A 14,587-nucleotide genomic window follows, 5' to 3' on the forward strand; every position below is an offset into this window, starting at 1 on the left:
GAATCCTTATCATTTCACTACACATGTCACAAATTCAATGAAGTTGGAGTAAATGGATTGTTTGTTATGTACACGCTACATATGCTTAGATGTTAGATGCCTGTATGTACATTCCAAAAAACTTCGCCTACAAACTATGGACGTTTCAAGTTAGTCCAAATTTTTCTTTTTCTTTTTTTTTTTAAAAAAAAGAAAAATATTTTAAGCATGACTTATAGAAATATGTTTAGTTCTACTCACCAGTCACCATGCTTGGGTAGAGAAGCGAAATTGTTAAATCGCTGAATGAGTTTTGCAAAATAAGTATAATATGATAAAAAAACTCAAATTTGGTCTTTCATTTCTTTTGAATTTTGGCTGATGATAGAGAACTTCCACCGCATAGAATCAGAGGCGGATCTAGGATTTCATGGCTTCGGGTGTCACTATTTTAATGTAAAACGACCATTAGTGAAGAAGATTGAATTAGGGTATATATTCAGTCGATTCGATCCGTTTTGGATTATTTCGGTTCGATTCGATCCGTTTTAAATTTATTTAAAATTTATTTTATGCATAAACAAATATGCGATATACCCTTTCCATTTACATGTAGTTGATTAATATTATATTATGTCTTTGATGCATCACTATAAAAATAAAATTATAATTAATAAAATAATATTATATGGATAAAAAGAAAATGATTAGATTACATCCATCCAAATAAAATACGAACATCCAGAAAAAGACAAAGGAAACAAATATATAATATAAATTAATAATAAAATTAGAATTGTATAAGAAAAGTGAATATTTAAGATGAAGAAAATAAGAGAAATGAACAAAAAGAAAAGAAAGGAAACAACATTTTGTTTACTTATATCGAACAGAGGCGGATATCAACATTTTATCAATTTGTTTACTTTATCACCTAAAAGAACAATGTCCTATTAAATCGAACAAAGGGGATCTAGGATTTTATGGCTACAAGTGTCACTATTTTAATGTAAAACGATCATTAGTGAAGAAGATTGAATTAGGATGTACATTTAGTCGATTCGATCCATTTTGGATTACTTCGGTTCGATTCGATCCATTTTGAATTTATTCAATCCAATTTAAAATTTATTTTATGCATAAACAAATATGCGATATACCTTTCCATTTACATGTAGCTGATTAATATTATATTATGTCTTTGATGCATCACTATAAAAATAAAATTATAATTAATAAAATAATATTATATGGATAAAAAAAATGATTAGATTACATCTATCCAAATAAAATACGAACATCGAGAAAAAGACAAAGGAAACAAATATATAATATAAATTAATAATAAAATTAGAATTGTATAAGAAAAGTGAATATTTAAGATGAAGAAAATAAGAGAAATGAACAAAAAGAAAAGAAAGGAAACAACATTTTGTTTACTTATATCGAACAGAGGCGGATATCAACATTTTATCAATTTGTTTACTTTATCACCTAAAAGAACAATGTCCTATTAAATCGAACAGAGGGGATCTAGGATTTCATGATTACGAGTGCCACTATTTTAATGTAAAACGATTGTTAGTGAAGAAGATTGAATTAGGGTGTACATTTAATCGATTCGATCCGTTTTGAATTACTTCGGTTCGGTTCGATCCATTTTGAATTTATTTAATCCAATTTAAAATTTGTTTTATGCATAAACAAATATGCGATATACCTTTCCATCTACATGTAGCTGATTAATATTATATTATGTCTTTGATGCATCACTATAAAAATAAAATTATAATTAATAAAATAATATTATATGGATAAAAAGAAAATGATTAGATTATATCCATCCAAATAAAATACGAACATCGAGAAAAAGACAAAGGAAACAAATATACAATATAAATAAATAATAAAATTGGAATTGTATAAGAAAAGTGAATATTTAAGATGAAGAAAATAAGAGAAATGAACAAAAAGAAAAGAAAGGAAACAACATTTGCATCTAGATCCCAGGTGTTGTGCATGGAATTTCACACTTCAACCATGGCACCTTCGGTCATTTTGTGACTTGGGGTACCACTTGTTCCTTATGTAGGCGGTTTAGTAAAAAATACTAGTATGTATATAAAACTTTATCCGAGTAACTGGATGGCGTGCCACCCCCATTTAATACATAGATCCGCCCCTGCACAGAATTCGTATAACAAGTTCTTGTCAAGCATGCATTAGACTTTCTTCTTAAGTTTAAGTGGTTTAGTGTCGGCTCAAGGGCAAAGCCAGTAAACTAATGGCTTTAGGCCCCAGAATTTTAAGGGCCCCTTTTCAAAATTAATAATAAGTTCACTTTATGGTAATTTTCCTTCAAAAAATAAAATTTTATTCTGATATCAAGTTATCAATTTCTATAATTAGTTGCTGCTATGTTTTCCTTTAAATTTGAAATTATTGTTTTTTTCTATTTTTACCTTATAGTAGTAATATTGCCTTTGTTATTTTATCAGAATTCTGCTATGGCAACTATAAAGCATGAGTTAGGTTATTCAATATTATTTTTTAAAAGTTTAAGGCCTCTTAATAAAATTTGGTTTTAGGTACGGCAATTTCAATACAACTACTATCTACAGTCCTTAATTTGTAAGAAAAAGTAGCTTTCTCCTTTGAAACATTGCTATTTACTGAAGAAGGTAAGGGAGCCTGAACTGCTAAGTTTTAAAGGAAGATAGGTGGAGGATGGTGTTAAGAGGTAGAGACGTAGAGTGGTCCAAAATAAGGTGGATCTAAAATGACAGTTCACCTTTGGGGGCTACTATTACAACGACAATGCAAAGGTTTTCGTTTTTTTAGAGAACCAAAAATCTTAACATCCTTTGAAAAAACCTTATTGTTTGTGCCAAAGTTACAGCACGACAAAACTTCTTCCGATTTTTCAAAAAGTTTATCATTAATTTGTCGTTATTTTTGATTTCAATGTGGAGCACCTTTTCCAAGTGTGCATTTGAAACTAGATGTTGAACTGAGTTGAGTGCTGTAATATTAATACTCTCTCCCTCATTATTTATCTCGTGATTCTCTTTTATACGTCCTTTAAAAAATATTAATTAAAAGGATAATTGGATTATTTTACCCTTATTTATGTCTTAAGATATAATATTTTCTCATTGAATATTTATTCTATTTATATGTTATCTACATATTAAAAATAATAATTATTATTAAGAATAAAATGGGAAAAATAAGATTTATTTTATCTTGAACTTCTAGAATGACAAATAATTTGAGACAACTATTTTTAATTAGAAAGCACAACTGATAATTTGAGATGTAGGGAGTTGAAGTTAACTCTTAAAACTCATTCATAAGGTAACCGAAGGATGATTTTAGAAACATTCATTAATCTAATACTTGATCCTTTAGAAATATTAAGGATGAACATTAAATCCAGCCAAAGAATTCCAATCAACAAGTTTATTAATATCCCATCAATATGGATTTCAGCTTTAAGGGTCGTTTGGAAAGCCATCAGGTAATTGGAATTGGTTTAATTACAAGGGTAGTAATTATATAGCTTAGTAATTACACAGTATTATAATTACGATGACTTATTTGTTTATCATAATATAATTACAGTGCAATTACAAATATACTATTTGGTTGCACAAGTGTAATTACACAATTAGAATAAATTATAAATATAAATTTAATTATTAATTAAAGTTAAGATTGAACAAATATATGCCTTTATAAATGATATTAAATTTAAAATTTAAGATACATATTATTTCTTGAAAATATATTAATTACTAATCATATATTTGCAACTAATATTGTAAAATAATTGACATATATTTTTCAAATTAATAATATTTTATTTTAATTAATTATAAAAACTAAAAGCACATATTTTGTAAGAACGTTATGGAGTGCTTGATAAAAATATTTATATTTATAAATATAATACCATAACATTACTCAAATATTTTATGAAAAAAATAATCTATCAATTCTAACTGAAAAATGAATGGCATGCAATATGAATTAATAAGTCAATACTACTAAAGCAAATAAAATGGAACCGAAAATATAACATAAATTCAAAATTAACATAATACTCTTATTTAAAATTAAATTAAGCGTCAATATAATTTAAGTAAATATAATTCAAAAGAAAAGGAAAACATAAGTCTATAACTTCATTCAACAATGAGATTCTACTTTAATGACATCACTCATTATATGCCAAATTTATTAATGACTCGTTATTTCTAATATTAGGAGGTGTAGTTTCGAAACTAGAATAATAGCACAATTATGCTAAATGAAGAAAATAAAGAAAAATAAAATTTTGAGAAACTATATGAAATCACAAAAAAATAAAGGTTGGAAAATGAAATATTATATATTAAAAAGTAAGATCATTTTAACATAGTTAAGTTTGCATATAACCTCATCCAATAACAAAGTTCAACTTTAATGACAACACTCGTTATAAGTCAAGTTTGTGAATGACTTATTATTTCTAAGATTACGAAAAATATTAGAATAATAACATAGTAAGTGTAATAAAAAAAATAATTAAGAAAGAACAAAAATATGAGAAATTATATAGAAACACGTGAAGTAAAGGTTGGGAAATGAGAAATAAGGAAATAAAAGACAAATAACGTAAAAAAATATAATATTTGAAAGAAAAAAAGAATTTAAAAAGTTAAAATAAAAAATAAATTAAAAAGAAAAAAGAATAGAAATAAAAAGTAAATTAAAAGAAAAGAAAAGAGATTCAAAAAATAACCTTGTAATTACATCGTGCCTCCCTTGAGAATCGGAGAGGATAATAATACAAGTAATTACTTGGTGACAAACATATCAAACTATGTAATTACACCCAATTACACACACATCCAACTACGTGGTGACTTTCCAAACATGCACTAAGTAAACTTTTATTTAGAAACCTTTATTAATCCAATACGTAATCCTTTTGATATATTAAGGATGACCATAATATAATTGTAATCAACAAGTTTATTAATATCCCCTCAATTTGTATTGACTTTAAGTAAATTTTTATTTAGAAAAAGATAGAAAGTTGTGGTGACAAAGACTAATAATATTGGAATTGAACAAAGATCATAGATTCTTCTTCCGTTAGCAGTAAAACAGCTCTAAGTCACATCAAATACAACACCAAGCTTTAAAATTCGATCACATGCACCAACAATATTTAATCAACAGAAAGTGATAAACTTACCAGGGTCAACATCTCCAGCAATCTGAAGAGCATCTCAGTTAGCTACTTTACAAAAATACTAACATCAGACATTTTCATGTGCATTTGTTATACAAAAATAACCTATTTTTAGGCTACAACATCCACATTTATGTACATTTATGGATATTCTATGAGGTAAAAAAAAAAATACAACGTTAAAGGATCTTTCAATTTTTCTATGTTTGATTGGCTTAAATATTTTAAAAAATATTTTCCTCGTTAACTCATTTTTCTCCAATTGGAAGAAAATATTTTTCCTATCAAAAGGGAAAATATTTTCCAAAATTCTTTTTCAACCTAATGTCCAAATTAATAATCCTACGATAAAGAACAAATTTAGATTAACTTAATGTCCTTCAACACGAAACAATGAATAACTCACAATACAAATTAATAATCCTACAATCAAGAATATATATTAGATCAGTGGCGGACCCAGAATTTTATGCAAGCGGGTTCAATCTTAGAAGTAAATAACTTTAGTCGTAAAATAGTAGTTATCAAGTGGGTTCAAATAAAATATTTATACAAAATTTACGCAGCTTTAATCCTAATTTATACATATACACAGTATTATTTTTTGATGAAGCGGGTTCAGTTGAACCCGATTGCCACCACGTACGTCTGCCTCGGTATTAGATTACTAATGTCCAAATTAATAATCTAAATTAATAAATTAATTAACACAACACATTTAGAGATAATATCAATTTATTATCGTCTCCACAGGGATTTGATTTAAACAGTGTTCGGATAATCTCTAGTTGATTACTATCCAGGAAAATTAACACTTGATTTTATAACTGTTACTACTGTGAACTACTAAAAATTAAGCAAATAACAATTGCTCACAAAAGACAGTAGATGAGCAACAAAGAAATATCAATGAGAGGGATAAGGGTATTTGACTAGATAGGTGAAAGATAACTGACTCGGGATTCAATTCTTGATTTAATATTCACTCTATAATACAGTTGATTCTCACAAATTCAACTGATAATCAGATTGCACTTGAAGTTAATGTTCCTCTTTCGATTAAACGTTAATTCAGTAGTTAATCCAATTGAAACACGGTAAACAATTGCAACAATCAAATGATGGTTATGATCTAAAGGGTAACTTCTCACGAATATTTTCCTATTTTCTAGTTCGATTAACAATTCAAAGGGCTCTTTCGATTACCTATTTAAATCACGAATTTAAAGTAGAGCATAAGATGTGAAGAAATTCACTATCAAACTCCTCTTTCTATTAAGCAAAATAATGAATAACTCACAATACAAATTAAAGCTCCATCAATTAATTCTAACAATTATCAAGAATCGAATCCCTAATCAAGTTATCGAAACACCGTATCTGTCAACACCCTAATGGAAATTACTCCATAATAATGGAGTAATACATCTCAAATAAGTTTAAGAACAAAGAAAACATCAATTCTAATGATTCGATACAAACTCCCGCATTGCACCGATTGCAGGTTGTAGTATTGATGAGTTCTTGAGTCTTCTTACCTTGGTTGGTTCTCCAATCTCCCGTAGGTCAAAAGTTTCACATACTAGAATAGAGTTTAGTAGCATCTCATACCTCTTGCTAATGTTACTCGCCCTTTGACACTTGTCACATGCAGCTACGTACGTCCGTGTGTCTTTGTATAAAGTAGGCCAATAGAAACCGGTTTCCATGACCTTTGCTGCAGTGCGATTTCTACCATAGTGTCCTCCAGCTACTTCATCATGGCAATGGGAAAGAATGCTTGCCTTCTCTCCTTCAGGCACACACCTTCGAATCACACCATCTGCACACAGTTTAAATAAGAAAGGGTCATTCCAAAAATGACCTTTTACCTCACCTTGAAGCTTCTTTCTTTGATCACGAGAGAGGTTACTAGGCCGCCATCCACTAGCCAAAACGTTGGTTACATCAGCATACCAAGGCGGTCTTACGGAGACCGCAACAATGAAAAAAATCTGCTCATTAGGGAACTCTTCTCTTACGTCAACTATTTCAACCGGAGGTCTCTCAAGTCGAGATAGATGATCGACGACTTGATTTTTTGTGTCCTTCCTATCTTTGATCTCCAAGTCAAACTGTTGGAGCAACAATACCCACCGCATCAGATGCGGATTGGAATCCTTCTTACTCAACAGATATTTCAAGGTTGAGTGATCCGTGTGTACAATTACTTATCATTAATTTGTCGTTATTTTTTGGTGTCAATGTGTATACTCCCATGAGGAAAGGCAGCTTTTCCAAGTGTGCATTTGAAACTAGATGTTGACCTACGGTGAGTGTTGTAATACTTCATTCGTAAGGTAATCAAAGGATTATTTTAGAAACCTTTATTAATCCAATACGTAATCCTTTAGATATACTATTAAGGATGACCATAATATAATTGTAACCAACAAGTTTATTAATATCCCCTCAATATGTATTTCAACTTTAAGTAAACTTTTATTTAGAAAAAGATAGAAAGTTGTGATGACAAAGAGTAATAATCTTGGAATTGAACGAAGATCATAGATTGTTTAGTACTTTAATCATGTTGCCACGCACTTTGCACATTGCTTCTAATGGTGTAGCTTTAGGCATAGTGAGACCTTCTCCTTCAGACATGTCAATTTGTTCTTTGCTAATTTTCCTCCAATCAAAGCACTGAAGCAAAGTTGCCAATGTCAGTGCCACAACTCTATTAGCAAGGCCAGCAGCAGGGCAACTCCTTCTTCCTAATCCAAATGGAATTAACTTCAATTTGTATGCATCAACTTCCAATCCTTCAAATCTTTCTGGCTTGAAACTTGTTGGATCATCCCACAGTTGAGGATCCCTGTGCATTGCCCAGGCATTGACAAGTAGCATTGTTTTACGTGGCACGTTGTAACACCCGATAATACATTCATCCGATGATTCGTGCGGTGATAGTAATGGTACTGCTGGAAATAATCGTAGTGTCTCATACACTATGTTTTGGAGGTAAGGTAACTTAGGAATGTCTGATTCATCTGCTAGACGATCTTCGCCGATAACTTGATCGAGCTCCTTCGTAGCCTTCTCTAATTTCTCGGTGTGGTTTAGTAAAAGTGTCAGCGCCCATTCTATTGTCACTGATGAAGTGTCAGTCCCTGCAGTCAAGAGTATCTGAGAATGTAACTGAAGTTAGGACGGAGAGAATTGGACATTTAGAAAAGTACTACACTCGAGTATTATGACATAAATCTTGACACTTATGCATCAGTCTACTTCTAGATTTTGTACATATTATAGGCTAGCTGGAAAAAGGCCTTGCTATAAACAGATGCAAATTAAACAGCATTTACGAGGTGGATTTAACCCTTCAATATATATGAAAAACATTTTCTCACAAATGTACACATACATAGTAACTCACTCCCACACGAACCTGCAGACTCTAAATTATGAATCCGCCTATTAGAGCAACATGGGTTTTTTAGTATATTGCTTTTACACTTATCGAAAATATTACTCTAGTGATCAAATTTTGTTCATGGAACGTACCAGTATAATTCCTTTGATGATGTCGTCAGTGTAGTATTCAGGTTCTGAGTCTTGCAAAGCTAGCATTTTGCCAATCATTGTATTTCTTCTTTCTCCAAGTTGGTAAGTTTCGGTACTTTTATGTCTATGTCCCTCTATAAGCCCCTGTAGAAATTCATCAGATTTCACCTGCAACTTTAGCATTTTCTTTTCTAGGCCATGAAAATCAAACCACTGTAGAAATGGCAAGAAATCCCCTGTATTAGATGCTCCACTCAAAGCAAAAAGTTCCCTTATGATATCGCGAAACTGCATCGCCTCCTCATAATCTTCCACTTCAACTCCATAATATTTCTTTCCTGCAACCATCCTCATAATTATATTAAATGACAACTCTGATATTCTTGATCTCATTTCTACTAAAATGAAATTTCGCCTCGAATCTAATTGGTACAAGTCTTTTACTAGTGCTTTAATCTCCTCCCTTCGGATATCAGCAGACATGTTTAATCGAGCTGTAGAGAATATCTCAACTGTAGTAAGCCTTCGAAGATTTCTCCAAAGAGGACCATAGGGAGCTGCCCCTATTGTAGTAAAGTTGTAGTTCAAGAGCTTGCCAACGAGAAAACGAGGTCTATTGGCAAAGATTGTATCATTTTTTGTGAAGCATTCTTCAACAGCAGATGGAGAAGATATGACAACTGCAGAACGGAAACCAAACTTTAGGGAAAATATAGGGCCATACTTGTAAGAAAGTTGCTGTAATGTTCTGTGCAATGGTTGTTTTAAAAGTAGAAGATGACCTATAATTGGGATTGAAAAAGGGCTTGGTGGTAGCTTCTTGCTATGCTTTTGATAATGAAGAAAGAGTTTTGATAGGATAAAGAGTGAGAGAAAGGGTACAAAGGAAAAGCAATAAAACCAGGATATTTCCATGAGTAGCAATTCAAAGGTGAGTAAGTGTAAGTTATGAGAGAAGTATTAGTGACTTGTTACAAGTTTATAATTGTCCATTTTAAGAAAGAAATATATGGGTAGTTTACGTTTTGAGCAAGCAATATTTGGCCAGTTGTAGATTGTCAAGAATATTTTAGTGATGGCTTCTCCTTTTGACATTGACCAATGACTATTATTAGCAAATACAATAGTTAAAGTTTACTTGAGGTCACAATACTTGTTTGCCAAGTCTGTGAATGCGACTCTAATAGGACCAAAGTGTATTGGTGGACATTGTTTGTTAGTGTGTGTCTTTATTTTATAGGAAAAAATTACTATTAATAACCTTCATCTGCAATTGTGATCACCGACCACATAATCGCATGCCATAGCAAAAGCGACTAACTGTTTACTTTTTCTAGTTGATATACTACATAAATTATACACTGTTTATAATACATACTAAAAAAGCCTCCCTAAATATTCAAGGCAGGATGCTAATATCACTTATTTTTTTTACGTATAATCTTCTGGGTTTTACAGAATAAGATATGTGGCATGTGTGGATCTTTCCATATCTGATTCATGCTTTATTTAAGAGTTACAGTTTACGATATCAAAACACCAGAATAAGGGGGAAAAAAGTACCAGGAAATTGCAAGTGAACTCCAATATATAGCGGTAATTGACTAATGACTAGTAATTGGTAAATATTTATATGGCAAGCTTCAAGTCTATGAACATTGAATAGTAAAAAAACAGTATTGAAACCGAGAGATTTTTAACGATTATGAAGAGGGTCAGCTGCATTGGGAACTCTTCTTTTGGTTGCAAAGTACACCTCAATAGATTGCCTCATCAGCTTCCATTTTTGCTGTTGATGCACCTTCTGTTCTTCTGGCTGTTCCTCAAATGATGTCGTCTTGTACATGTCAACGAGCAATGAGTCATTATTTTCTGTAGAGATGACCAACAAGCATAGAAAAAGCAACAGCACAACCCTATGGACCAACCTCAATTGTAGAAATTTGTGAATTTGCATTCTACTGCCGAGAAGACGCTCTTCTTTTGTGCATGGGCTATACGAATGCGTGTTATAATCCTAGGAAAGAAAGTACGTAGATTTTTTAAGATCCAACTCTAAAAGAGGGAAGAACCAACAAAGGGAGCTAAGATGGCTTTCTGTTAAAGTATGGCAAATGGTGGAAATTAAAGAGAACAGAGGAAGAACAGAGAGAGAGAGAGAGAGAGGCCAAAGAGAGACGGGAGAGGAAAGACCCGAATCTCATTGAGTGTGCAAACAAGTGAACTTTTTGCTTTCTTTACTTTATGTTGAAGGTATACTATATTCTTTTTGCTTCAGCCTTCTCGGGAACTTTTCTTGAAAAAATTTCTTTACATATATCAGTACCCTAAGATAAGGCCACTCTAGTGCCAAATTGGGTTGATGCATACAGATTACACAACTTGACCCTATTGCTTTATCTCATGAGTATAGTTGGAGTTTTTCTGCAGAATTCAGAAGCTAGTCAACTTTACTTTTTGTAGCTACTCTTCTTTGCCAAGAACTTGTACTACTGGTTAAAACCTCCAAGATTGAGAGGTAAGCAGAAAACCAATTGTGTCGAATATTTGATGATGAAGACATCCAGATCTTCACTCATGTCAAGAATCAATCATCTTACGTGATCTTCTTCCTTACTTTTTTGTCTTTTCCCATGTTAATTCTAAGATGTGATCCGTCCATGTAAAAGTGGCACTTGAATCTGAATCCAAATTTAGGAATAAAGCATTTGCTTGCTATAATAAACTGTACATTTAGTGTTATGATCTGACAGAAGGATTTATTAGCACTTAGGAGATCGTTTTATTGCTGGTCAGAGTTATACGGGTATTAATAATGTAGGGTTAGTTATGTAAAAATAAGTTAGGCAGGAATTAGTTAAGTAGAGATTGTTATATTAGAAATATATATATATATATATATATATATATATTTAATTATTTTTTTTATTTTTTTATTTTTAGAATAAAATATTTGTTTATAATTATACCCTTGGCCTTCTTTAGTTATGTTTTTTTTTTTTCATTTTTGCGTTTTTATTTAGGCAATAATTTAGGTACTACTTTCACTTCCTCCTCATATAGTTGAACTGATGTCAAGTTGTAGGCATATTTTCACTCCTTATGTTTGGTGTTTTCATTCTCTAGTAACTACTTCAGTTCACTTTGTTTTAATTTGTTCCTTAAAAATTGTGAAAATAGTATGGGCTAGCCAGTTTTCGAAATATAATTGAAAAATAGTCAGTAGTTGCAAAGTCATTGAAAAATAGTCACTTTTTGCGGAAACACGAAAAGTTCCAGCATCTGGATTATGGAGCTCATGCGTATAAACTTCCAGCATATTATGTTGGAAATCCGGCACATTATGCTGAAATCTTATAAGTAAAAAATATTATTCAATTTGTATTACTATAATGAATAATGAAACAATAAACTTTCTGAAGCAGAAAAAAAAATAGAAAGTTAGCAGCAATAGAATGTCGAAATAATATTTGAAAATAATTTCGGAATAAGTCAAGCTCACTGAATGCACAGTGTGTCCTTAAGGAAATTATTCCCCTCAAGTACCCGAGGTGCTAGAATATTATATATTGGTACCAAAAACTCTGATGAACTTCGAACCACTCAATGGTTGTAAAACATACTAAAAAGTTTTGTGCAGAAGAAGAAGAAGAAGAAGATCAGAAAATTTCGTAAGAAAAGATTCTGGGATCAAGGCATATTTGTCGCGGGTCCTGAGTTATTCCTGGTTGAATTTTCGCTAATTAATTAATTAAATTAATTGAAAGAAAATTGACCGAAGTGAAGCAGAGCGACGACGACGACGACGCGAGGTTTACTTTCTTTTCAACACATTTAACACCAAGAGAAGTGTTTTTTCAATATAAACACATTCACTTTTCTTTCCACTACCAATGAAGGACACTTGCTCTTACCAAAGCAAAAGGGAGCTCATTTTTCCTTCACTTTCTTCTCTCCATTTCACATTCACCAATCTTTTAATCCCAACAAAAAAATCGAACTCCAATATATTATGCTGGAATTTTTCCGAATTTTTAAGGGTGTTTTTGTTCAGATTTTATCTTTACATGAAAAAGTTGCTCAATTTTGATTACTTTTAAAACGGTGGCTATTTTTTAATTACCAATTATAAATCTGGATAATTCTAATTATTTTTCCTTACAAGGCAACGCAAGGTATATACTAGTTGGCACGTGAAAGCACTGTAATCAAAACCATAAGATGAAACGTAAACTATCAAAGCCATATAATGCAACAATTTAGAGAGGACTAGTACACTATTATTTACATATATACGCAACTTACATAATTATATCGTTAAATAAATGAAACTAGGCACATACAGAGACAAATCAAAGTGAACTAACTGATAGCCTAGAAGTACTTTTTAAAAAAAAAAATATTTTTTATTTAAAAAGGTACTTTTGAGGAGAAGCAGAAGCAGTTTTGAAGAAGCAGAAAAAAAATAGCTTTTCTCCAAAAACACTTTTTAGAAAAGCGCTTTTGAGAAAAATACACTTAGAAGCAGTTTATAAAAGTTTGGTCAAACACTAATTGCTGCTCAGAAGTATTTTTCAAATTAATTAGCCAAAACAAACTACTTTTCACCAAAAGTACTTTTGAGAAAAGTATTTTTAAAAAAAAAATAAGCTGATTTTTACAGCTTGGCCAAACATGTTATAAGACTGATATTTATATTGTTCATCTTCCATATCGTCGGGAGGAGAATAGTACCAAGTATGTGAACAAAGAAAATGTTCCTATTTCAAGAAGTAATTATCAAACAGTATTTTTTCCAAAAGAAGTTCTCTGTTTCAGCAGCATTCTTCTTCCGTCCGCATTAAAACAGCTCTAAGTCACATCAAATACAACATCAAGCTTCAAAATTCGATCACAAGCACCAACAATATTTAATCAGCAGAAAGTGATAACTTACCGGGGTCAACATCTCCAGCAATCTGAAGAGCATCTCAGTTAGCCACTTTACAAAAATACTAACATCAGACATTTTCATGTGCATTTGTTATACAAAAATAACCTATTGTTAGGCTACAACATCCACATATATGTACATTTATGGATATTCTATGAGGTAAAAAAAAAAAAATACAACGTTGAAGGATTTTTCAATTTTTCTATGTTTGGCTGGTTTAAATATTTTAAAAAATATTTTTCTCGTAAACTCATTTTTCTCCAATTAAAAGAAAATATTTTTTCTATCAAGAGAAGGGAAAATATTTTCTAAAATTCTTTTTCAACATTCCTTGTCTTAGTTCCCTACCCACCCCCGCCACCTCTACCCCACCCACCCTCACTCACCCAACCGCCAACCTGTTAGGGATATAGTAGATATGCCCTAGATCCAATCTCATATGTGATGAGTTGAACATATTTTTGTGAATGTTATTTGATATAAAAATATATGACATTTGATATTCTTTTATCATAGTTATTATTAATTATTTGATTAACTTGATAAGGTCCTTGATTAAATTTTTAAAACTTGTCATCGTGATGGAGATCATGCTAATGAGAGTAAAGTTTCTTATAATTTAATGGCAGAATAGCCTCGTAGTCACTTGTAGTTGTTCGCGTTTGTCATCCCGGTCTCTATACTCAATAAAGTTTCATCCAGACACTTATAGTTGTTCAAAGTCAGTATTTTAAATCCCTCTGACCGTTGACTGGGTCTATATGGCAGCTTGACAGCTGAACTTGACAAAATACGTGTATTTCATGCGTATATGGAGCGTGAATATAATTATTTAACCCAAAAAATAATTAAAATGATAAAAAAAAAGAAGACAAAAAGTTAAATGCAGA

At 31.3% G+C, this 14,587-nt stretch overlaps 1 protein-coding gene across 1 annotated transcript; it reads right to left on the minus strand.

The window, feature by feature from the left end:
- Positions 1 to 7,640: 7,640 nt before the first annotated feature.
- LOC107793695 (cytochrome P450 81Q32) lies at positions 7,641 to 11,445 on the minus strand. Its single transcript, XM_016616099.2, has 3 exons — positions 10,693 to 11,445; positions 8,765 to 10,601; positions 7,641 to 8,386 (listed from the first exon to the last, which is right to left on the minus strand). Exons 2-3 carry the CDS (start codon positions 9,677 to 9,679, stop codon positions 7,766 to 7,768), a joined length of 1,536 nt encoding a protein of 511 aa, XP_016471585.1. The 5' UTR covers positions 9,680 to 10,601; positions 10,693 to 11,445; the 3' UTR covers positions 7,641 to 7,765.
- Positions 11,446 to 14,587: the final 3,142 nt, after the last annotated feature.

This window comes from Nicotiana tabacum, chromosome 15 (genome assembly GCF_000715075.1).
Source record: "Nicotiana tabacum cultivar K326 chromosome 15, ASM71507v2, whole genome shotgun sequence".
NCBI lineage: Eukaryota > Viridiplantae > Streptophyta > Magnoliopsida > Solanales > Solanaceae > Nicotiana > Nicotiana tabacum.

Bases quoted from the DNA above. Each gene is read 5' to 3' on its own strand.
- LOC107793695 (XM_016616099.2), bottom strand. From the start codon at position 9,679: ATGGAAATATCCTGGTTTTATTGCTTTTCCTTTGTACCCTTTCTCTCA. The intron at 8,387-8,764 runs GTACGTTCCATG...TTACATTCTCAG, and splicing joins TCATCAAAGGAATTATACTG to ATACTCTTGACTGCAGGGAC.